Here is a 23650-nt window from a genome sequence, read left to right on the forward strand (position 1 = left end):
CACGCGTCGAATCCCGTCACGCGCTCATCCGTTAGCGGACCAACGGTCGCTCTCCCTTGGCGAGTGGCGGCAGGAAAGTCTCTGCTCCGCTGCGAGCCGCCAGCCACAAGCCGCTGAGAGGGCACAGGCGCCTCCACATCCCAGAGTGGGTGAAGCCACAAACCGTCCTGCCACCGGAGGTGCCCTCACTTGGCCGCCGCCACCGCCCTTCTGCATGGGCGTTAACAGCCACCTCAACCACCGCCTCGGGGGGCGGTGGCTTGTCCTTATCCTCCCTACCGCGACCCAAGAGCGGGTAGCCCGAGCCAACACGGTCCCCGCTCCCCGTGCAGCGAAGCCGTTATTTTTCGGTTATATCAAGCAGAGCGCCCCATGCCCAAGCTAGGGCATGTAGACGAACGCAGTTTTCCCTCAGCCCGCGAGGCCCTAGCAGGACCCTCTTCCTCAGCAACGTGCGCTCCCCCTACCTGGAGCCCCCGTTACGCAACTGCACCCATTAAGACAACTCACCCCCCTCCTATTCACCCACCCATCCCTGACGCCCGCCACTCCCGAAAGCTTCCCCCGCCCTCTCGCCCTCAGGTTTTTAAAGGCGCACGCCAAACCTGCTAGCTCTGGGTAATCGAAAAGCCCCTCTGATTGACGGCCCGGCCGACCTCTCCTGAGCTGCGAATCCTTGACACCCCGCCTCTTCCCTCAGACACTGGCCAATGGAACCATGTCAGCGAGCCGAGTTGAAGCGCATCGGTGGAAGAGCTCTATGACTGACGTAAGTCAACAAAGGTCACGTGCGGCGCCGCGGAAGCGGCGATTGGCCGCGCGGGGCCGAGCGGGGAGGTGCGGGATGGGGGGTCACGGTGGCGGCGTGGGGCTCGCTGTGTGACACAATTACAACAACTTTGGGCAGTGGCTGGGGAAGTTTGTACAGGCGGCAAGCACACCCCGCGCGGCAGGACGTGCAGGGCCCCCGCCGCTCCGGCTCCCGGCAACCCCCCGCTGCCAGGCCGAGCGGTGCCGCTGCCATGTAAACACCGCTCCGCCGCCATCCGCCGCCGCTGCAGCCACCGCCTCCTCCCCCCCCCTCCCCCGACTCTCAAGCGCTGGGGCTCCCTCCCTCCCCCCTCCCTCCTCCTCCTCCTCCGAGCAGCGGGGCTTCCCCCCGCCTCCCTCCCTCTCCCCTCCCTCCCTCCTCCCTCTCTCCCTCCCTCCCTCCCCCTCCCTGCCGGCTGTTGTTGTTGTAATAAAAGTTGTGGTGTGTGTGTGTCGGGCACCCCGCCCCGCCCGGCGCTGGGGGGTGTTAGGGGCGCGCAGGGGGGGGGGGTTGCGATCGTGAGTTAATTACGCTGCGTTTCCATGAAATCGTGCGGAGTGTCGCTCGCCGCTGCCGCCGCCTCTGCTGCTCCTTTCGGTGATGAGGAAAAGAAAATGGCGGCGGGGAAAGCGAGCGGCCAGAGCGAGGAGGACTTCGCCAGCTTGACAGCCGAGGAGAGAGAAGCCCTATCCGGCCTCGACAGGTACCCGCTCCCCACTCCGCCCCGGCCGCCTCCGTGTCCCGGCTCGGCCCGCGCTCCCTCCGTGTCTCCCCCCTCCCCTGCCCGCGGCTCCTCGCTTGGGAGTGCGTGTGTGCCCGTGTGCGGGCTCCCGGCAGCCGCCGCCGCGCTCTGTCCTTGCCCGCCGGGAACGAGCCTGTCCGCCCGCCTGCCTGCCCGTGCGGGGGGCTGACTCTCACTAACGCTGGTGCTTCTCTCCCCTCCCTCCCGCCCGCTCCCCTTCTACAGCCGACTCTTTGGATTTCTGAGGCTTCATGAAGATGGCGCCAGAACGAAGGCCTTGCTGTTAAAGGTAAGCTCGAGGGTGGATGTGGAGCGGGACTGGAGGGGAGCAGGGGGGGAGGGGAGGGAGCCGGCCCGGCCCAGTAACCCCCTCCCTCCGGTCCCCTAGGTCCGCGCGGTGAGTGAGTGCGTGCGAGGGCGCAACTGAGTGCGAGCCCGGCTGTGCGGGGCACCGCCACATCCGCGGGCGCAGGGCGCTCCGCCTCGCCCCCCGCTACGGCCTTCGCACGCCTCGCTGACGCCTTTGCTCCTTTCTCTCCCCCCGTCTCGTGGAGCCAGCGTGGTTCCCGGTGCGGGAGAGAGCCGAGCGGGGCTGGGTGTGGGACGAAGGCAGCGTGGCCTTGCGAGTGTCTGTCCAGCCCCGGGACGGGAGACTGGCTGCACGCCGGGGCTGGAGCCCCGGGTTGGCAGCAAACGCCGAGCGGCGCGGCGGGGGAACGGGGTGCGCGAGGGAGGGAGGGAGGTCGGTCGACGAAGAGGAGGAGGAGGAGGAGGTGGTGGTGGTGGCGGAGGGGGGGGAGGGCGCGCGCGAGGCGCTGCTGACGTTGGCCTCTCCCCGGACCCTCCCTCGTGATTTTCGCCCCGCGCGGCGGGGGCCGGTGGTTGCGCGCGCCCTGCCCGGCCGCGGTTGCGCCTCGCGGCGACTGGCGGACGGGGGGCAGTCTGTGGTTGACTCGGTGACTGAAGGAGCGGGGGCCCGGCCTGGGGTGAGGCGCTGAGCAGCTCCCGGAGCCCGTCGCCGAGTGACTTGTTTACTCTCCGGGCCAGGCAGCCTCCAGCGTGCCAGGTCCTCGCCGAGTGCCGTGTCCTGCCCGCCGGGCCTCCCGCTGTCTCCGCCACTGGACGGCCTGGCAAGGAGTGGGACGGCCCGCGGGTTTCTGGAGCCTGCCGGGCCTTTTGGGAGAAATGTTTGTTTCTGTGAAAAGTTGTTGGCCCTGTCATTTAGTTAAGTAATGGCTGCTCCTGTCGGCCCAAGATGGCCGGACAGGGAGGAGAAAGAGAAGGCGGGGGGGGGGGGGGGGGGGGATGGTGGGGGTGGTAAACACAAAACAAATACCGGGAACGAATATGCTCGTTGCCTGGAGCATGAAGCCCCCGGTGAACGTTGAGGGAAACTCGTGTGCATTGCAAGTTGTTCCTGGATGCTTTCCTACTGCAGGCAGGGCGTTTGCAGCGGTGGTGTCCTTATCAACCTGTAGCACATTCTGATGCCCATATATAAGCTATTGACAAAGGCTGTGCAGGCTGTCTGCCAGTTGTGTTTAAAAATTGAACGCTAAGAAAACGTCACAGACCAAGTCGAACTGTTTTTAAAAATGCCGTACGGTTTAAGCAGAGGACTGCTCTTCTTGTTACTGCTTTCTGACTTGTTCCTGTTAGCAGCCTTGTGTTTGACACTTTGTTCATCCTATTGTTGTGCCCGTGCGGTATGCTGATGTTTTCACGTGAAGAATTTCTTTTTCTGTTGCTGGCCTTGGTGGATCTGATGTCCTAACTCTAAAATGTGTTGAATTCGGTAGCCTAGGCCCGTGCTTGTGTTTGGATGTTTATTTCTGGCATGCTTGGAAAAGCTCAATGTCAGGACGTGGGGGGAAGGGGGAGGAATGGAAGGAGAAGCAAATACACTTTTCTTTGTGCTTAATTTTAAAAAATCCATTGGTTTCCTTTTGATTTTAAGAGTTATTTATAAATAAGTACTTCTTCTGATAACTTGAAAAGCTAGGGGAGTGACATGTCAAACCAGTTAAATAACGTACATCAGCTGTTAGTGGACAGGAATTACTGTCTACTCTGTGAATGCTGTTGAGGCTATCAGAAATATTAGAGGGAATCCTGTATGCGATAAAGCTTAAGTATGCTAGATAGGAAATAAAAGCATTGTATGTAATTGGATTATCCATCACATAACATCACTGGGTTGTGTTTTATTTTGGGTACTGTAAAATTAAGTAGTGCAGACAGCAATTCAGGATATTAGTTAAGTTTTGAGTCCTTTCTTGCATATAATGCATTTTATTTTTTATGCTAGTCAGTTAAAGGTTTAGTATATAGTCTGTTTGCGATGACTGAAGTTGTGGGGCATTTAGATATTTATAGAAATATATTTAAAAACTATCACTGTTCTCTTACTGTATGAATCTGTGCAGTGCATAAATAAAAAAAAAAAAACACAACCCAAACAGCCCAAGCAAATATTTAAGTATTTTGCCTCAGTTTTCTGACAGTGTTTTGGGCATTTATGAATTGCACTGACTCATGAAGCTTTTTTTTATAAAACTTGTCAGTAGGAAAAGTAGGTTGTTAAGGAAGTAGGAAGATTAAAATGTTACTGTTCAGTGCAGAAATGTTTGAGAAGAATTTCTTGGTTTGAACCAGGTTTACTTTTGTTTGTGCTTTTTACTTTCAGGGAATGTGCAAGTGTTTCAGTTACTGTTACTGATAAGTAAGAAGTTGTTATTTTTAAGATAAACAATTCATTTTCTTTGTGTGTGTGTGGAGCCTCATGCAATTTACTCTGTATGGGAAGGTTTAGAGTAATTAATCTAGCAGATCACTTAAATTCCATGTAACAGTTATTTTTATTGTAGAAAGCATGGCCGTATGTATGTGCATTTAATTAATAGGTTTCACAGTGACAGTAACAAAGTATTTTCTTTGTGCATAGAGGAGCAACAGCTAACAAAGACCCTAGATTCCATAATTACAAAATCCTAACTGACTGATTAGGAATCTACAAGCCGGAGCATTATAAAACAATGTGAGATTTCAGTGCATGTTTAACAGGTAAGGAAAATCATTGAGTCATGTTTCCAGAGGAATCCTTCACAAAGGCAGAAATTTATGGGTACTCCGCTATACGCGAGAAGAGTACACCTGCTATTGAGCCTTTTAAAAAGGCAGGCTGTAGCAGTGTCTCTTCTGTGGGTCCCTGACAATGTTCCCTGGTTACCTGGGGTTAAGGTGGTAGGAGCAGTGTTCCTGTCTGAGGAGGTCAAGAAGGGGGGAGGTCCTGGATTGCGAATGTTGAGGGAACTGCTCTGTTATCTGCACAGGTACTTGTGCAGCAGCGGGGTTCTTTTGTGGACTTAAATTCCGTGTCCCAATAAGAGGAGGTACTACTCTTGCTTTTAGTGGGATTCACTCGGCAGGAGGCAGCGGGTTGGTTCAAGGCACTTGCAGGCAAACCAGGACATTCCATGAAGTCTTTGCAGTGAGATCTCCAGCTAAATGAAGCCACACCCTGACAGTTTAATAAGAAAAAACGTGGGATCTCTTTCAGGGATGTAGAGAGCTTTGTGTCCAGAGGTTTAACACAGTTGCAGGTTCTGTACATGCTCCAGATCTGGACTGCAGTCCTCTTTTTTATGTAGTTTTGTCTTGTAAAATGTATGTCAGTAATATTGTGAACTAAACTGAGTCCTGCTGCTGGGTGTAGCAAATCAAAAGAGCAGATAAGACATCACCTCTATTCAATTTTATGAATTATTGAAGTTATAGATTAAAGGTCAGGAATATTGTATTGTGGCTCCATGTGTTGGATATGTGATAAGCCGGAAGAAATCAAACTTTCCTGTAATCATGTATGCGCTGTTAGTATGTGTGATGGAGGAATAGAATTCTCTGTTGCCAGTCATTTTGTATTTATTTTACAGAAAAAGGCCTTGAAAATCATAATTTGCAGCTAGTGTGGTTTTGGGGGAGAGAAGAGGGAAACTGAGAGGTCACCTTTCAAACTGGTTGAAATGCTGAAAATCCAATGTAGCCAGTGTTGTGTGAGAGGTGCTTGATGTTATGCTTCTGTAGCTGGCAAGCACATTAATGTGAAGGAGTGAAAAAAAACAAAAACAACCAAACGAGAGCCCTGCTGTTATCTTGATGGCTCTTTTTCCCAGGAATACCTTCTCACATGAGGTAAAGCTGACAGATTTCTTGGGGGGAGGAGGAAGAGGACATCCATTGTAGTGGAAGTGAATTGCAAAGCATTTCCTTGTTCTTTCTTTCCTTACTTTTTTGTTGGCTTTGTTTTTCCTTCCCACTAGTTCTTTCAGGGTTTAGCCAAAGTTGACTTTCTCGCAGAGACAAACCTTCATTTCATAAGCTAAAACTACTTGGCTTCTATACACATTTAGGTTGATGTAGCTGGTCTGAGGTATTTGATACAAGATGCTCGTTAATTCCTGTTCATTGAGTTTAATCAGTTTGTCATATACTGTAGACAAAATCTGAAGCATGTTTCCATTAAAAGTATTGTTGTTGGAGTCAATTTAAAGAAAGATGAAGTAGTTCCATGCAGTATGCCAGGTTTTGGTCTGTGTTACCTCTTAGGTTTTTTTCAGCCCTTTTATTTTCTAACTGATTTAAAAAATGGTATTTCCTTTGTGTCAGAGCCACATGTATTGACAGAATTAACAAAGTGATTATCTGTGCTTTTGCTAGGCATGCAAAATAAGAGCACAGTGACAATATTCTGTCATCTTTCTTACAATTGTAGGTGTTGCTTTTTTAAAACAGTTTTGGACAGTGTGAATTAGTATATATTAACTTTGTCCTTTTAGTGTTGACATTGTTAATTTCCTACTAATTAATAATTAAATATTCTTAGATTTAATTATAACAGGGTGCTTGAAAAATAATGATGCAGGAAGGCATTTTAGCAGATTAGGCTAGGTGTAGTAAATTGGGGTGTTTTTTAATAACATTGGAAATATTTTGGCATACTTTATCAAAACAGAGAAATACCACTTTAAAAAGAATTATAGCATTTGCATTATATGAAAAATTATATCATAATGGCAGGGCTTGGAATTGAGAAGCTAGGAATTGGTACCATAAGGGTTTGTAAAGCATTCCAGGAAGTGGGCAGCCTCTCCAATTTAGGTAAATTTATGTCTGAGCTGTTCCTTTTTGTGGTGGTTGTGCTTTTGTTGTTGTCTTTTTTTCTTTCTTTTTTTAAGTCTTCATCTCTTAGTATGTGTTTATTATTTAGCATATTATTACTGTGGAAGAAGGTTAACATTTTGTAAATCATGTTAAGGGTCAAACTGTTTTGCTAACCTTTTCTGAAGGTGTCTGGAAGTGGGAAGTTTGTAAAAATACTGTTTTTATTGGATGATTGGGACTGACGTACAGATTTTTTTAAGATTAGTGTTTTTCTGTATGTAATTTTGAGTTTCTGGTAACAGGGTAGGGTATTTAAGATCAAATTAAAATGTAATGGATGGCATGTTCTGTAGTTCATGGTTATGCCATGTTTGTACTTTGAAATTACAGTTCCGGTCTATGTGATATATATCCTGGTACTTAAAGCTTAGTTGTAAATTTGCAACATTTGCACTTCATCCGGCATTAAAAACATGATCTTTTTTCTTTTTTTTTTTTTGTCAAATGGACATTATAAGGGAGTGTTTATGAGACGCTTTTCATGTTTCGATATTTTCAAACCTAGTGTTCAAGGCCCGTTTCTTTAAAACAGTGGGGGTTTATTGCGCAAAGCATGCATTCTTGAGCGTTTTCTATGTTTCTTAAGTTTAAAGTGCAGTGTAGTTACTACTTCCTGAAAACAGGGAAATTGCTGAAGTGACAAATGTTGTCATTTTAATGTTAATAAAAAGGCAAGGATGGGCCTCATCTCTACAAACAGTGTGCCTTTGTATCAGTCTAGTTAGGATTGCACGACAACTAGCATACTGGTACTTGCATTTCAGTAAGCTTTATGTTTGCTATCAGGAGACTGTTAGTAGGGAATACAGTGTAAGATTTTACTTTGTTATAGTAGCTTTTAATATTTCTTACGGAATAAATGTTGCATATTGTAGCTTTTAAGTACTGGTTTGCTGAGTCTGGAGGCCAAAGTGGTCCATTTCTTTAAGTGATACATATGCATAGACTTAACAAAATTCATGCCCTACTGATTTAGTAACCGAACACACAAGGTAGGCAGCAATTTGGGACGAAGGAAGAGAGAGAAATATTACTGTATTTTAGCAGTTGAGAAATAGATGCTCTGATGAATTACTTGATTTTTGAAAGTGTGAAGAAAACCTGAGGCAAGGATAGACACATTGTTTTCCTTCAATTCTATTCCAATAATTTCACCACTGAAAGTCTTCCATTGATCCATTTGTGCATTTTGATTCTCATGGACTCTAGCTTTCAGATGTTTATACAGATAATCTCAGGTACCATATGTGAATAAGAAATAGGCAGTCAAAATCTTCTTTCTATACACAGTGTTCAGATGTACTTTCTGCTCATGAGAACATGGTTCTCTGCCTCTTGCCAGCCTTTATAGCTAGCCATTAGTTAACTGTAGGGGATTGAGCGGACTTGATAATTATAGGGGTACCACTGTCTGCAAGTGTTAATAACATCTGAAGTATGTGTTGAAAGCATCATCTAAAAGCTATACCGTATGTTTGTTATACCATTTTAGAAAAGACTAGATGTTTTGTATTTGGGTAATTCTGTGAGTAGAATCATTTGTTTTTATTATATTAGCAAGATGATACAAAATAAAGGCAAGTCAAGGAAAATGTTTATAGCTGTGAAGAGATTTTACACTGATTAACATTGTCACAAGACTCTCCAGTACTGGAATTACATGCCATAGGCTACTGTTTTTCTTTATCCCACTGAGAATTAGGCAAACCTACCTTCTGTGGAGAAATTAAGCTTTGGTTTTCAGCCTTACAGATTCATGAATTAAACTTCAGGTTGCTCTCTGGTTAGTGAACAAATACTGTTGTTCTCAGTCCTCAGCTGAAAGAATCTTTGGGTAATGGGAGTGATTCTGCAATATTTTCAACAGACTAAAAGGGAAGGAAATGTAGCTTGAGAATGCTAAAATAGTAGTGTGAAAGCATATTACTGCTGTAAAGGTCCTAGATCAGCTTCTGCAGAAATCGATTAAGCAGATGTTCTGATGTGAATGCATACCTGAGCCAGGTGTCTGGTTTTTAGTATTGGTAGAGATAGTTCCAGAAGCTGAGCCATGATTATGCTCACTCTGAAGACATATAAGTATCAGACAACTCCCAGTCCTTTAGTTTCACACCTGTCTTGCATTTTACATGTGCAACTCACATAAGGTACTCTCTGTTTTAATGTCCCTTCTTGGTGAGGTTCTGCAGCTATGGTGTTTGAAGTGTAATGCTTGAGTAATGACACAATTCAGAATTGAAGTGATGCTCATTAAACTTCAGGTGTCATAGAGAACAGTAGACTGTCTTTGTTACAAATGTTAAGAATGTTAATTTTGTTCACTAGCAGAATACTTCTTTGTAGTTAAAAACAGATGAAATTGAACTATGTGGTCCTGTATAGAGCCCTACAGAAGGCTGCCAGGATTTATGTAGGTGTACTTGAGAGGATAATCTTGGTACCTTGCAGAATGTTTTTTATGAGGAAAGGGACTGTGTTTGATCTGAGTTCATTGGCCAGGGAAGTTCTGAAAAGCAAGAGAAAATAATTAAATCTTTTCTTGTACGTTTCTGACTTATGGATAGATACATTAAAGAAATAGCTGCAGTGTCTCCAGTTCCCTTTGTGGAGAGGCTGTTTTCAGGACTGGCCTGTGTTCAAGACTAGTTCTACTGATACTGTCAAATGCAGTATGGGCCATTTATTAGTTTGCTTGTGGATCTAATAAAATTGTTGAATGGTGCAGTTTTAAGATGAATTTGAATATTCTGAGGTGAATCAGGTGTTACCCTTAACACCTGAATGCTGTTGTTTGTATCTACAAAATGATAGGAAAGCATTCCTTATGTAAATAAAAAAACCTGTAATAATGAACAAAAAGCCCCTTAAATGTGTTTGGGAGTTGAATAATACTCTTTCTCAGATATTTCCACTTCAGAGTATGAGAGGACACATGGATTGCCATCAGAGCTGTTGACAAAATACCTTCTTTTATGGTTCTTGAATTTACTAGGTAGTGTTCATCGAAGAAGCTTGTTTAATTAAGATGTAGAATTAAGAACTCATTTATAGTTTTGTAAAGGGAGTGACTAAAAATGTGTTACGTATTTTGCAACTAGAACACTATATGTCCTCATATGAATTTCCTTTGTGGTAAGTTGTTAAATTAATTATTTGTTACAATGTATCTGACAAGCATTTTAAGTAATTTTCTCACAGTGGCATTTGAGGATTATGTTTCACTTCTCGATACAAATTGGTTATTGAAGTCTAAAGGAGATGGAATTGTGAATATTCTTTTCCTTAAATTTCTGCTAGCATTTTGAGATTTTAAAGGTTCTTAACAATTTCAGGATATCCTTTTCGGCATTAGTAAAAGGTGCAGCAGCTTTTAAAATAGAGCCAATATTCCTGTTTTGAGGGGTTGTTATATGTTATTTCAATTGCAGTTGTCATTTAAAGTTTTTATTTAAATGCTGTTTGTGTTGTGATATGAAAACTTGCACAAGAATCTAGAGTAGAATAATGAATTGAAGTTAAGTCTCTAAGTTTATGTATCCCCTACCCTGCGGTAACAAAATCCAAAGTATTCTCTCTGTTGCTTTTCATATGTGCTAGTGAAACCATTTTTGGGCCTCTGTGAGGAATCAGGCTGGAGAACTGATTTGGATAAAAAATAAGCTAGTAAAAAATGGGAAACTTATTAATTTTAAATAAGCAATACTGAAGGTTACTACTAAGACAAATATTTTAAATTTTAGAAGAGCGGACTTCAGTGTTCTCAGAGCTCATTTGGGAGGGATTCCATGAGAAGTTTCCATGGAGGCTAAAGGAGCTGGCGAGTGAGGGGATTTTCAGGAATGCTCTCCTGGAAGCACAGGAACAGTTCATCCCCTTTAAAGGTATGGGAAGTAGGTGGAGCAGGAGACCCTCTTGGCTAAACTTCGAGTTTTTTAGTGCTCAAAACAGGAAGAGAAGCGTACCATTGATGGACAAGCAGTTGAATACCCATTGGGAACTACAAGGGCCTACAGAGATGCAGTTAGAAAAGCAGAAGCTCAGCTCGAATTGAAATTTATGAGAGATGTCAAAACTGCAATAAAGAGTTTCTCAAGTATGTAAACAAAAAACAGAAACAGAAGGAAAATACTGGCCTGCTGTTAGGCAGGTGAGGTGAATTGGCCTCCTTCAAGGCTGAAATGCCAGAGGTTCTCAACACTTTCTTCACCTCTGTCTTTAAGAGCATTGTTGTGCCCTGGGCTTAGGATCAAAAACTCAGGTTGATGCAAATGCAGACCCACCATCAGTGAAGGAGGACTTTGTATGTGAACTGTTACAGGAGCTTGACCCCTACAAATCAGTGGACCCAGACAGTATCCCCCCAAGAGTGTCTAGCTGATGTCATTCTGAGACTGCATTGGGGGATGTCCTAGAAAACTGGAAGAAGTCAAATGTTGGCCACATCTACAAGAAAGGGCATAAGGGAGGAGCCAGGAAATTATAGGCCCATCCATTTTACTTCAGTTCCTTGGAAGGTTACGGAGCAAATCCTTCTGAGGCCTGTCACAAGTCAAATGAAGCACATGATTAGGAGAAGCCAGCATGGATTCACCAGGGGCAAATTGTGCTTGACAAAACTGTTTGCCTTCTGTGACAAAAGTAACCTGCGTGGTTGATGTGGGACAAGCAGTAGGCACTGTCTGCTTGGATTTCTCTGAGGCTTTTGATGCAGTTTCCCATGTGTTTCTCCTAGAGAAACTGACATGGTATGGTCTACATGAGTTGTCTGTGTGGTGAGTGGGGAAATGGCTGTCAGGCTGCACCCAGAGGGTGATGGTGAATAGTTCCTTTTCAAACTGGCAACCTGTCACTAATGGGGTCCCCTGGGGATCATTATTGGGCTCAGCGCTGTTTAGTATCTTCATAAGAGATCTGGAAGATTGGATCAGGTGTACCCTGACCAAGTTTGCAGGTTATACCAAACTGAACGGGGAAGCAGACATTTTGGAAGGGACATTCACCCTGTTAGATGACCGGGATAGGCCGGAAAAGTGAGCTTTCAAGAACCTTATGAAGTTCAACAAAGACAAATGTAAGGTCTTGCACCTGGGAAAACATAAGATTCCACCACAGGCTGGGATATACTTGATTTGGGGTAGCACTGTGGGAAGGGTTCTGGGTGTTCTCAATATGAGTGAACAGTGTGCAGCCGTGACAAAGCCAACAGAATGCTGGGTTACATTAAGGGCATCACCAGCTGAGATAAAGATATCAGTATCCCACTCAGAGCTTGTCAGGCCACACTTGGAGTATTGTGTTCAGTTTTGGTCCCCACTCTACAGGAAAGATGTGGACAGGCTGGAGAGGGTCTGGAGAAGGACCACAGAGATGATTAAAGGACTGGAAAGTCTGCAAATGAGGTAAGGCTGAGAAAACTGGGTTTCCTCAGCCTTGAGAAAAGGCTGCTCAGAGAAGACTTTAGTATTTAACGAGTAGGTACAAATAAGATGGAGACTCCCTTTTTACAAGGAATCACATGGAAAATATGGGTAATGGACGTAAGTTACTCTCAGGGATAGTCCAGTTGGATAGAAGGTGACAATTTTTCACAAGGAGATCACCCATTGGAATAATTTTCCCAGAGAACTGGTGAATTTCCCGGTATTGGACCGTTAAGATTTGGGTGGACAGGGTGTTGTGACTTCTAGTCTAGGTTATGCTTTACCTTGAAAGATTGGACAAGAGGATCTTTGAGGTCCCTTCCAACCTGGTATTCTATGGTTCTGTGAATACAGGTCATAGTGAAGACACAAAAAAGGATCTATAGGTCCTTTAAGAGAAATGGTTTTGGGAGATTAGGGTGGGTCCTGCTTAGTGTGATGCTGTTTCTGTAAGGAATATTTATAATAAACTCTTGCTGAAGCAGAAGGGTTTGCTCCCTTATTTTCTCACAGGACTGGAATTACAGATATTTTGGAAGCACAGGTTGTCACTATTGTCTTTCTTCTTGGAGAGAAGGGATGGAATGAGTGAGTGGCCTAGATTCATTATTTCTCTGAAAGACCTAATACATTGTTAAGTTCATCTGTCACTAGGAGACTTCGGGTAGGTTTCAGATCTCAACATATGTGCAGCACTGGAGAATGCCATGAATATATATCAGAAGGATTGTAGAAGAAAACAGTCTTTTTTTATGAAGCTGTTCTATGTCATGTCTCTGAATGGAAGGTACTGGTGGATCTAGGTTGAGTACTTCATGAATTATGCTTGAAGCTGTGCCTACTCAAATCAGGCCTCCATTTGATTTTGGGAAAGAGGAGAAGCGAAGCAGTCTTCTGGGAATATTTTTCAGAATATAAAAGGAAGATACTTCCAGTTGAAAGAAGAGGAGAAAAAGTTGAAAAAGGACACTTACAAAATTAGATGTGAGGAAGAGTGGGAAACTGAGGAGTTAAATGGGTGATGTAAGGATGCAGACAAAATGGGGGTTGAGGAAGCAGCAGTGGAAAAATCATAGTGTATTTACTCTTTCCAGGAGCTGCTTAAGTGTTGTTCCTGGATATCATTTGATTGCTACAGCTAACTTAAAGTAGCGTTTAAACTGTTGATGCTGGTTCCTTTCTCAAAGGTTTTTGAAACAAGGTAAACAGGAACAAAATAAAGATAAATGAAATAGAGGAAAGTTCATTGAGGCTTTGAAAAAGCTTAGTAAGAATTACCCACTGTAAGTTCTGAATGTAACATTGCCTCTGCTTTCCCATTTCTGAAATAAAAGTAAGGTATGGTAGAGGAAGCTGCTCCTTTAACAGAAGCATTGTCTGTGTCTTTATCTTGTACTGCTCCTTCTCTTTTCCTTCCTTAGCCCCTAAGGAGAGTTAAAGAAACCTACTGCTTCTGCTTTTTCCTCAAGGTAGAAATGATGACCAAGAACTGTTGTGTCTCTGTCAGCATGTAACTTTTTTGCTGCCTTTAGATTAGAAGGATAAAACTAAGCAAGTTTGGAAGATGTAGGTGGATATGTTGAAAAGGCAAGAAATAGTTTAAAGTATGGAATTGAAAGCCTGTGTAAGGGAGAATGATGCTGATTTAGAGAATAATAGTATGGTTTAATGCAACAAAGAGTAGAAAGAACATAAGATGAAATGGAAAGATAAGAAATACAGATAACATCCATTATACAACATCATAAAGCATGTCAGAAGCAATCTCTGGTAGGAAAGAAAAAGTGGAATGATATTGGGAGTAATAAAGAGTACATAGGTTGACAAGCTTCAGTGGAGCTTCTGAGAATGTTACAAATACAGTAACTAAAGGTAGATATACACACCATGGTTCTTAAAACTTCATGCATTCTTAGTTGTTGGTGTGGTGCACAGAAATGTGTTGTTTTCTGAATTTTTTAAATCTCTCCTGGGTTTTAATGGTTGGAAGGGCAGAGCTGTTGAATTTGTGATTTCATTAACAATTGAACACTAAAAATTTTCAAAGATGGGAGACTGCAATTCATTGCAGGACTGTCTAATTTCAAGTGTAACCTGTTAAAAAGATGAACAAATTAGACCTGCTTCTTAACTAAATGCATATATATTTCCTGGCTTTTAAGAAGAAATGTTTGTGTGTTTGTTCTTTCTTGCTTCAGAGGAAAAGAGGAATATAACTTACTTTTTATAATTTCTGAAAAAGATCCATTACTTAGAATCTGTTCAACTAACTTTGCACCAAACAGTACATAGTTTTCTATTCCTGGCTTCAGAGGTGAGGAAATAGATTAAAAAAAAAAAGTGCATGGAATCAAAATACTCTTTAGAGGGTATGAGATGCACATGTCTGAGCCAGTCTCTTCTGGTGTCTTCATGAAAATCCTCAGGCAGACGTTTAAGTACCGGAGCACATGTAATTTAGTTAGCAAGAGTTTTGTGGTGGAGGGCTGTCTTAACTGAATGTCACAATGTGGAGGAAGTTAGTGGTTGAAATGGCTTTAATACCTCATCTGGTTACACACTGGGAGGATTTAGAGGTGTTTATATCGGAGTTCATTTTTGTTGTCTGAGTAAGATGAGATCATAGACCATCACAGTCCACGGTAACTGATGAACAGAATAAGGTCTCATTTTCAGCCCTAAAAGGGCTCTGTTAACTTGCAAATTCATGTGTTAAAAAACTGATAAGACAGTTTTCTGGGATAAGTTATACACTGTCCACCTTTTCTGTCTTGGTGGGAATTTTTCTTGTCATCTCAGTGGAAGATACTTTAAAAAAATGTACTTGATTATAATGGAAAGAAGTATAAAGGGTTGAATAGTTGGAAGGCAGATGTTTGTTATGTTAAAAAAAAAAACAAACAAATGTAAAGCATTGTAGTATGGAAATCTGTTGTTGGGGAGGTGGATGTATTTGGGACAGTTGGAGGAGTTCTGAGAAGTTGTATAAGGATTCCTTAGATAATTGTGGCAGGGACGTGATTGTTGCATAGGACTTTGATGCCTAATCTTAAAGATTGTCTTCAGTTAATCTGGGAATGTAAATGTGTTCCAAATTGTATGAGGGAAAAGCTGGAATTGGAATATCACAATCTGTTTATTCCCTGCCAGTAAAAATGCTGTCATCTTAAGTTGTATTTTCCTTTATTAGTTGATTTTCTTCCCCAGTGGCAGCTTGCTTTTGCCTTTGAATGGTAGGATGTTTTCCTATAATGCCAGTTGCAAAATTCAAGCTTGCTTGCATTGTGGCCAGAAAAACTGAGAACAATGACGATGCTGAGAAAAGACTCTTTTGTACTACTTACTTTTAATTGCTAATTAAAAGTCCTTGGTAGTTTGAAAGAATGGAATAGTTTCATCTACTTTAGACCACTATTTGCTACTCAGTGATGGAGAATGATGGAAGGAGTGATTTTTATTATGAGTTCTAGGTGAAAGTGGCCTTCCTGAGAAAGTGAAAATGGGCTAGAGCACTCATTTTGCACAAGAAGCTCTCAGGATTCAGGGAACATGCAGTGCCAGTGGAACTGAGGAGCAGTTTAGAACTTGTTGCTAGGCCTTCTCAAGCAGCACACATCACCTGCCCCCTCCTAAACTCTCTAGGTTTTGCCTCATTAGGTTGCTTCAGTTTCTGTATTAACTGATTAAAGATATTTTAGATTATTCAGACAAGCAGCAGGTATCTTCTAGAGAAAATTTGTTGATAGTCAGAGATTATTTAAATCTGTTCTTGATATTTTTATTTTTTTTAAGTAATAAGATTTCAGTGAAGCTTCCTTAATAGTGCAGCACTGGTTCCAGTGCAGAAACTGTGCCTCAAAAGGAGTGGGTAAGCAGATATGCCAACTGAAATAGAAAAACAAGTTCCAACTACAGGGTCACTTCACAACTCTTTCCTCAGGGCTTTTTCACTTCCACAACCAGAACTCAAAAATGGAACAAACTGATTCAAAGCAATTCATTAATGACTAGCTTTAGGTCTGTCAGAGTTCAGACAGCTGGAAAGGAGAATGAACACACTTCTGCTCCAGTGACTTCATTTTCATGATTTTTCTGGAGAACATTTCCAGATTTTTATTGTGTCATTGCCAAAGTTAACTCATATTCTTGTAAGCAGGTTACCTGTTTCATGTAGCACCTTGTTTGGCAGTGATTCCATTTTCTAAGTAAAAAAGACCCCAAAACAAACTTACTAAAGAGTAATTATAAAAGTGTATTTGATTATAATGGAAAAAAGGTTGAATGGTTAAATAGAATCTGGAAAAGAGACGTTTATTATATTAAAAAATAACAAAAAGGAGTGGTGGTTGTCAGTACCTGTACATACTGGTACCTGGGTTTAAGAATGAGTGCACTGCCAAGTTCAGATAACCCCTGTGTTTATGCTCAGACTTGGATCTCAGTTGGATGGTAGTCTCTTGCTATAGCTGTGCTTGCATTTTCTCTAACTCAGCAATCCCTATGCAGCATATGTTGACAGAAGTTACTCCGTTAGTGTCATTGCACTATTTCGAGTAATGTCAGAATCAAGCCATTACCCTCCAACTAATTGGAGGGTTGAACCAAGGTGTACAATTTTTTTTTTTGCTTACCCTAGTGTCTGAGCAGACAGAATGTGGTAGAGCTGATTTTTATAAAATAGCGGTTCTGTCTGTACTGGGGCCTTCACGTGCTGTTGTGATACTACTTGTATTAATTTTGGCTTTCAGTATTTTCCCTGTTTTCTAAAGAATGAAAAATTCTGATCAGCCTTAAATATTGTTGGAAGTACTGTAATTTAAAGCCCAGGTCAATGTGATCTTGCTATTATTTTAACTCAAATTACCAGAAAAACTATGTAATGTTGTACTGTACCATGATTGTACAGCCTTTACATCTAGTTAGGATGGAATGTTCTCTAGATGAAAAATATTCTGAAGTGACAGCTTTAAAGGAAAGAAACGTTGTTTTAAAGCCCCAGCTTTTTTGTCATTATGTAACTTTTGATGCACCTGTTATTATGTTCTCTACTTTGTTGCAACTGCTATATCAACTTATGGTTTAATTATAAGTTACTATGTTTATGCTTGTTTTATAATTTGGTTTAGACAAAACTTTGGAAAATGTAATTCATGGATTAAATCTGCAATGTAGAAGGAATGATTAGTGTTAGTTGGATGGAGTGTAGAACAATATTGTTAAACAGTAGATACACTCTTACGATGATGCAGTATGTAACTTCACATGGCTTGTTAAACTCGTAATTAATTTAAGTAGAACAAATTCACATTTTGCTCAGAAATAAAGAACAGGTATTAAATGAGTAGGGCAGGTACCATGATACTGGTTTTCTTCCAAAGTCAGGTAAGGGAATTAAGTTGCTAATTCTGAATAAATTTTGCTCTTAGTGTAAAGGTGAGTTGTATTACTCCTTGAAATGCAGATTTAAAGTGAAATACTGGGTTTTCTTCCTTCACATATATAAAAAACTGGGCATTTGATTCTCCGTTTGGTTGGACCTCTTGCTTTGTACATCAAATTTAAAGGGAGATTCCCTTAGTTTTGGAGAAAGAATATCTCTTAGAAGACACAATTGCACAGTCCTTGCTCATGGGATTGATCTGAAATTAGAGATGAAATTTCTATTGCCAAGTGGCATTTAGTGCAGGAAAGTGCCCATGAAGTTGCACTTACATGTCTGTATGAAGCTGTAGATCTGTAGAAGTTGTCTTCTCTTTGGCTGGTTAGAAACAGTTAAAGCTTCATTGCTTGTGTAATGTTGGCCTCCTAATCTCTGCAGCAAGTTAATACATTCATTTTTTTTATGTGCATGTGTCCCACCCCCCCCTGCATTTTTAGTCCTGTTTATCTTAAATTCTGCATGCACCTAGCCTCCTGTCATGTAAATGTGATATGTGAGGTATCCATCATAAGCTTGCATGCAGTGATAGGAAGGGATGTGGGTAAGGGGGAGACAAATGAATTTTAGAAAGACCTGTTTCAATGTTTATTTTCAGCATTACTAATTAAATTTTCCGCCTTTCCTCAAGTCTGCTGCTGTGCTTTTCAACTAAAATATGAATAAATACACAAAAGAATGTAATCAGTTGCAGTAATAGCACTTTTTAATATACCCATATTTTAGAATGATCTTTCATAGTTTTGTCTTGGAATGCTATCATGCAAGTATTTAGTGGGTTATTTCTATGCATGTAGCCTGTGTTATCTGTGAGAAAGATTTTGATTTGTATTGTCTACCTTTTTTTGTATCATCTACTTTTATGCAGGTAGTATGTAGTAAGCCTTCAGTTTTTGACTAGGGGATGTCTGAGTTGTGTTCTGTATTCTTAATGAAGGACATGTTGAGCCCTCATACCCTGTAAGCATATACCTGAACCATCACAAAAGCACTGTAGATAATGGCTACCCAGGACTTAAAGGGAACTGAATTTAACTGTTCTGTGAGACTTTGCCATATGTAACAGGTGTTGGTCTCGGAAGTAGTTTCACATTTACTTTCTGAACTGAAAGTAGTGTGATTGGAATGGGAGGAGGGAGGAAAGGGCAAGCTAACAGCAGGCTGTGAGTAATGAGAAGATTTCTAACACAGGAAAGAGTAGTAGTCAAATAGTTTTTCTAGAGGTGTCTCAACATGGTAGAGCAGACAGCCCGGGTAAGCAGTAGTGTTGGAGGGAGCATATAGCTTGAGCCACATAATTAAATCGGGAAGTTACATGCTTAACTTACCTCACATGTTTAAAACTATTGTAACTAGTGGACAGATGATCTTCCAAAATTTTGGGAAGCAGTCCACAATCTGGGCATAAATGTCCCTGTTAGTTGTGAACTGTAAATATAGGCCTGTGTAATATGGGAGGTTTTGCTTTCATCGGGATATATAGTAGGTGAAGGAAAGCAGAGCACAGGATGTTGAAGGCTTGCAATGCTAAACTTGTGTTAAGAATTGCACCTTACAGTGGCACTGTTTTTTAATCTTGTAGAAGAGCAGTACGTGGTATTTGCCTCACCTGAAAACCTGTATGTCAGATAAAGACTGACTAGTTGCATCTGGCACATGAGCTTGTGGAGGATGGAGGGATATTTGAGAATTGCATAGTATCCTTTGACTAGTGGTGGCTTTGCCATATGTAGTCCCCCAGGAATACAGCTACTCAGATTGTAGTAGTAAGAGAAAGGATTATTTTTTTTTATCCTTTCTCTCCCATTCAGATTCAATGTTAACAGCACAAAACTTTGTTTTGCACAGTGAACCTTGTTCTGTGGTATGTTATGTCCTCTCAGACTGGTCTAGCAAGACTTTTAAAACCAGAGGATGAAACTGTGATGCCTATAGATATTATATTAACTTTGACTTCCATGAGTGACACTCCCTCTTTTGTGTACATATGCTCATTTGCCATTGTCTGTGCAACTGGAGGCATTCCCATAGCTCAGTTCATAGGCTGCTTTCCAGGAAGACTCAGCCTTGCTTTTTTCTAAACTTGGTTGGGTATTTTTTTTTTTCCCCATACCTGATGATCTGCCTCTCTTCACCAACTTTGAGATTTGCATGTCATCCTTTTCTTATGCAGTTGCTGATGGTTGTGGTGGCTTAGGTCCCTGAGCCTTCCTCCTGCCTGTACAAGGCAGTTCTAAATAAATCATAATGGCCTTCTTCAGGCACAGAAGTGTTCTTTCATTTGATTGTGTTAGCATTCAGGCTCACAGCTCACACCTTTTCTTAAGGGCAAGTCTTTCTGCATTGCATCACTGCTAATGTAACAACTCATACTTTTTAGCTTAATACCTTGATTGTAGAGTACAGCTACCCCTTTTGCAGCTGGAGTACTAACAGCTGCTTCCCAGTGACTGTTGTCAGATCTTTATGGACAAAACTGTGGTTACATATATTTCCTGTTTTCAGGATGTTATTTAGATGCTCTAAGCCTTCTGGAAGGCCTTACACAGAATTCCACTTGCTAATAAACTACGTGTTAAATTTTATCGACAAAGGTCTTTTAACTTAGCATTTTTTACACTTGGCATGTCACTCTGAAAACCTGTTTCACCAACCTAGAGCTACAGTTTCTATTTAAAGGGTATATTATGTTTTCAGATAAACTATACAAAAATTGTGGTATCACTATCTATAGTTTTCACTAAGGGCACAAAGCTATAGCTTTAGACAATGATAGCTTTTTAATAGTGAAAGCAAGTAGCAGCATTAGGACAGCAATTCTGAAAATGGCACTTTCAAATTTTAAAATACCATGCCAGGTGTAGACCTGGGTTGATGAGAAGGGGTAGTAAGTTAGTTACTTGATTCTTGAGTCTTTAACAGAAATGTCAGCAGACTCCCACCATCATGTTGCATTTTGCTGGATCTGTTTTGTCTTGTGTCATTTGCTTTTGGTCTTGTTAGTAGCATTTTTGTGTTAGTGAGAAAAATGGACATTCATTGGCTTAATGAAAACTAAGAACAATTAAGAGTAAGGTGACACTGGCTGTTTATATGCGTTATGGGGGAGAAGAGTAAGTCTGAGTTAGAAGCCTACCAACTAGATAAATGATGCAGCAGAAAGTGAATTGCATGCTTCTAATGATGTGAATGTGGGTGAGGGGAACATCTTTGGAAGAAAAAAATGCTGGGAACAATTCCTTGGAACATACTGCTTTGGAGAACTTGAGATGGTAGCTTAGCATTCTAACACTTCATAAGATATCCTTTCCAGTGTAACTGCCATGGTTTTTGAATGCCACTTTTTCTTTTAGCATCTTATTGATAGTTCTTGAGGTAAGAGAGCTGTTCATTGTTCTTGTATGCTGTGGGTGGCAATGCACGTGATGTTGAAAATCATGTAAAAAGTTGTATCTAGTCTTTCATTTGTGTTGGTGTTTGATGGTGTGTGTGTGTGTGTGTTTTTGTGGTTGTGTTTATTACCTCTTTAAATGTTTTGTAACAGGTTATGAATAGCCTCTCTCTCTTTTTTTCCCCTTCATTTTTTTCTTCTTCAAAACCATTTTAATTCTTTATTGTGAGGGTGGTGAGGTGCTGGTACAGGTTGACCACAGACCCAGAGAAGATGCGGATGCCCCATGGCAGAGAGTTGGAACTAGATGATCTTTAATGTCCCTTCCAACCCAAACCATTCTGTGATTCTATGAATTTTCTACATAAAGTTTTGGAAGCATATCACAGAATGTGTAATGCTGCTGAGTTTTTTGTGAATATTCTTACTCTCTTTCATTTTTCTTTTCTGGGGAGTTGCTAAACTAAATCTTCTCTTCAAATTTAGGAGAAAAATATTTCACAAGTGAGTTTTGAAAAACATTTGCCTTTGTGTAGAGGGAGACTAGTTTGTAGGAGGACAGGAAGGTTCAGTTGTTAGGTGATACATATTTGCAATGTTAGTACTTGTCTCATTAGAGTAATGCTGAAGTTAAAGCCAAAATATAATCTGAAAGACTGTAATAGGTGGGTTTGGTTCTTAATAAATTAGATATATCTGCTAAAAAATTGCATTCCTTCCTTAATTACAATATAAAATTGAGATTCTCTAGAGAGAATCCATGCACTGAATCCCACATGTATTAAGTTGTTGAATCTGGCCAGATATCAAAAATCTGGGGTTTGGGTCTGTAGTTACACTCTGCACTTATGGAAAGTGTATTTGCCTCCTGTCTGGACAGCAGGGATGCAGTAGTTTAAAATGTTTAAAAAGTTAGTTCAGCCTTTTACCAAAGCTTTCCCAAATACTTTTATCCAAAAGTGCCTTAAGGGCATAATCCCTTTGTTTCACAATTTAACTCCTTATAGGAAGTAATTGGTATTGGTCTGTCACACTCAGCTAAAAATCCTGTGCAAAGACTTTTAGAGAAAACACAAAAGAATACGTAGGTTTACCTGAGAGATCTCAGCTCTTTTTACTTCCTTTGCGATAGACACTCTTCTTTGCTCTTATCCCTGTGGTTCTCTTCAAAATTTACTTAAGCTTATTATTTCTGAACACAGAGAACATACATATAATGCTGTAGATCAGATCTGCTGAGACGGTATTAATACTTCCGCAGTTAGAACAGGTTGTTCCCTGTCTCTTCTACTGCAAGAACTTGGGAGCATCAACTGAAACTTCCAGGAAGCAAATTCAGAATAAATGGAAGATGATTCCTTGCAGTTAATCTTTGGAACTGCTTGCTGCCAAATATTGTTAATGTTAAATGAGTGCACATGGTTTTGAACAGTGGTGGGCAAATTAATGAAAGGAAAATCCGTTAATAGCTATTAAGAACAGCAGTACCACTTGTGCCCAGGAGATTCTTAAACTTAAATTACTGCAGACTGGGAAACTGTTATTAAAAAAAAAAAAAAAAAGAAAAAGTTATATTCTAACCTTTTTTTCTTTTGCTTCTGTTTCAAGAATATGAGTTCATGTAAAAGCTGTGCTAATCTTTCATTGTTTCTATTTTGGTGAATGTGTTGTTGAAGTAAATACGAAGACACGATGCTGCACTAGGCTGATGATTGATCTGAATTATTGTAGACATTTTATCTTTGTTGGAAATTTATTCTCTGATGAACTTCAGAATTGCGTATGCTTTTTTCTGTTTTATATTGGCAGCATATACTCATCTTGGTTTGTTATCGCATAATTCAATAATTGTTGTGCTTGAAGATTTTTTTTTTAATAGTTTCAATAAGCCTTTTGCAGAGTTCAAGATTTTAGGTGGCTGTATAATGATTTACTGCTACATGCCTTCTAGATTACCTTTGAAAAATCCATCTGTGGCATGCTGATTGGTGTATTTTCAAGTATTAATGTCCTCACCTCATTTATAGTTGATAGACCTAAAATAATACTGTAAATTCAGTCCAAAGGGCAATACCATATCACTGCAAATTACAGAGATAATGACAGGCTATGACCAATAAGTGTGTTTAATATTAAAAGTAGTTCACCTTTTATGTTTAATTTCGTGCTTCTTGGACACTGTTAAATCCTGTGAAAATGGATTTTAGGTAGAGCTTAGTCTGATTCGGGAAAAATGGAAGCGTGTTGAACTGTATGTGAAACAAGTGCATCAGACTCATGAGAGTCTCAAATCTCATTCCATTACTACACAGAAAGAATAAACTTTGACAAATTTATGTCTACTGCACATTGTGCGGCATAACTGCACCGTTAAGTGTTACAGCAGTAAGAGTGAAGTCGAGATTCTGTTGCTTTTAGGCTGCCTGGGTGTGAGAGACACAAGCATGAAGATAGCAGACAAGTCTTTACATCTGGAGAGGCAGGAAGTAAAACCAACCAGAGCTGCAAATTTTATTTTAATATTCCACAAAGACTTTCAGTTTTTCAAGTTAAAGCAAAATAAAGTTTTAAACATATTTTCAGTATATTGTGATTTTATTTATTTTTTTCTTCTTAGCATAAATTACGT

At 41.2% G+C, this 23650-nt stretch overlaps 1 protein-coding gene across 10 annotated transcripts in view; it reads left to right on the plus strand.

Annotated features, from left to right (window-relative positions):
- The first annotated feature begins 1197 nt into the window (after positions 1 to 1197).
- The window catches only part of KDM6A (lysine demethylase 6A), a 157030-nt gene continuing 134577 nt past the window's right edge, over positions 1198 to 23650 (plus strand). For 5 of the 10 annotated variants that reach the window (XR_004549424.1, XR_004549425.1, XR_004549426.1 and 2 more), the window contains exons 1-2: positions 1198 to 1514; positions 1779 to 1842. Coding sequence is in view for 5 of the 10 variants with exons in the window: in XM_034060174.1 (XP_033916065.1) it covers positions 1354 to 1514; positions 1779 to 1842 (225 nt within the window). In the remaining 5 variants the exon portion in view is untranslated. The remainder of the gene's footprint in view (positions 1515 to 1778; positions 1843 to 23650) is intronic. The other 5 variants (XR_004549428.1, XR_004549427.1, XM_034060180.1 and 2 more) reach the window with 1 other exon arrangement.

This window comes from Melopsittacus undulatus, chromosome 2 (assembly GCF_012275295.1).
Source record: "Melopsittacus undulatus isolate bMelUnd1 chromosome 2, bMelUnd1.mat.Z, whole genome shotgun sequence".
Taxonomy (NCBI): domain Eukaryota; kingdom Metazoa; phylum Chordata; class Aves; order Psittaciformes; family Psittaculidae; genus Melopsittacus; species Melopsittacus undulatus.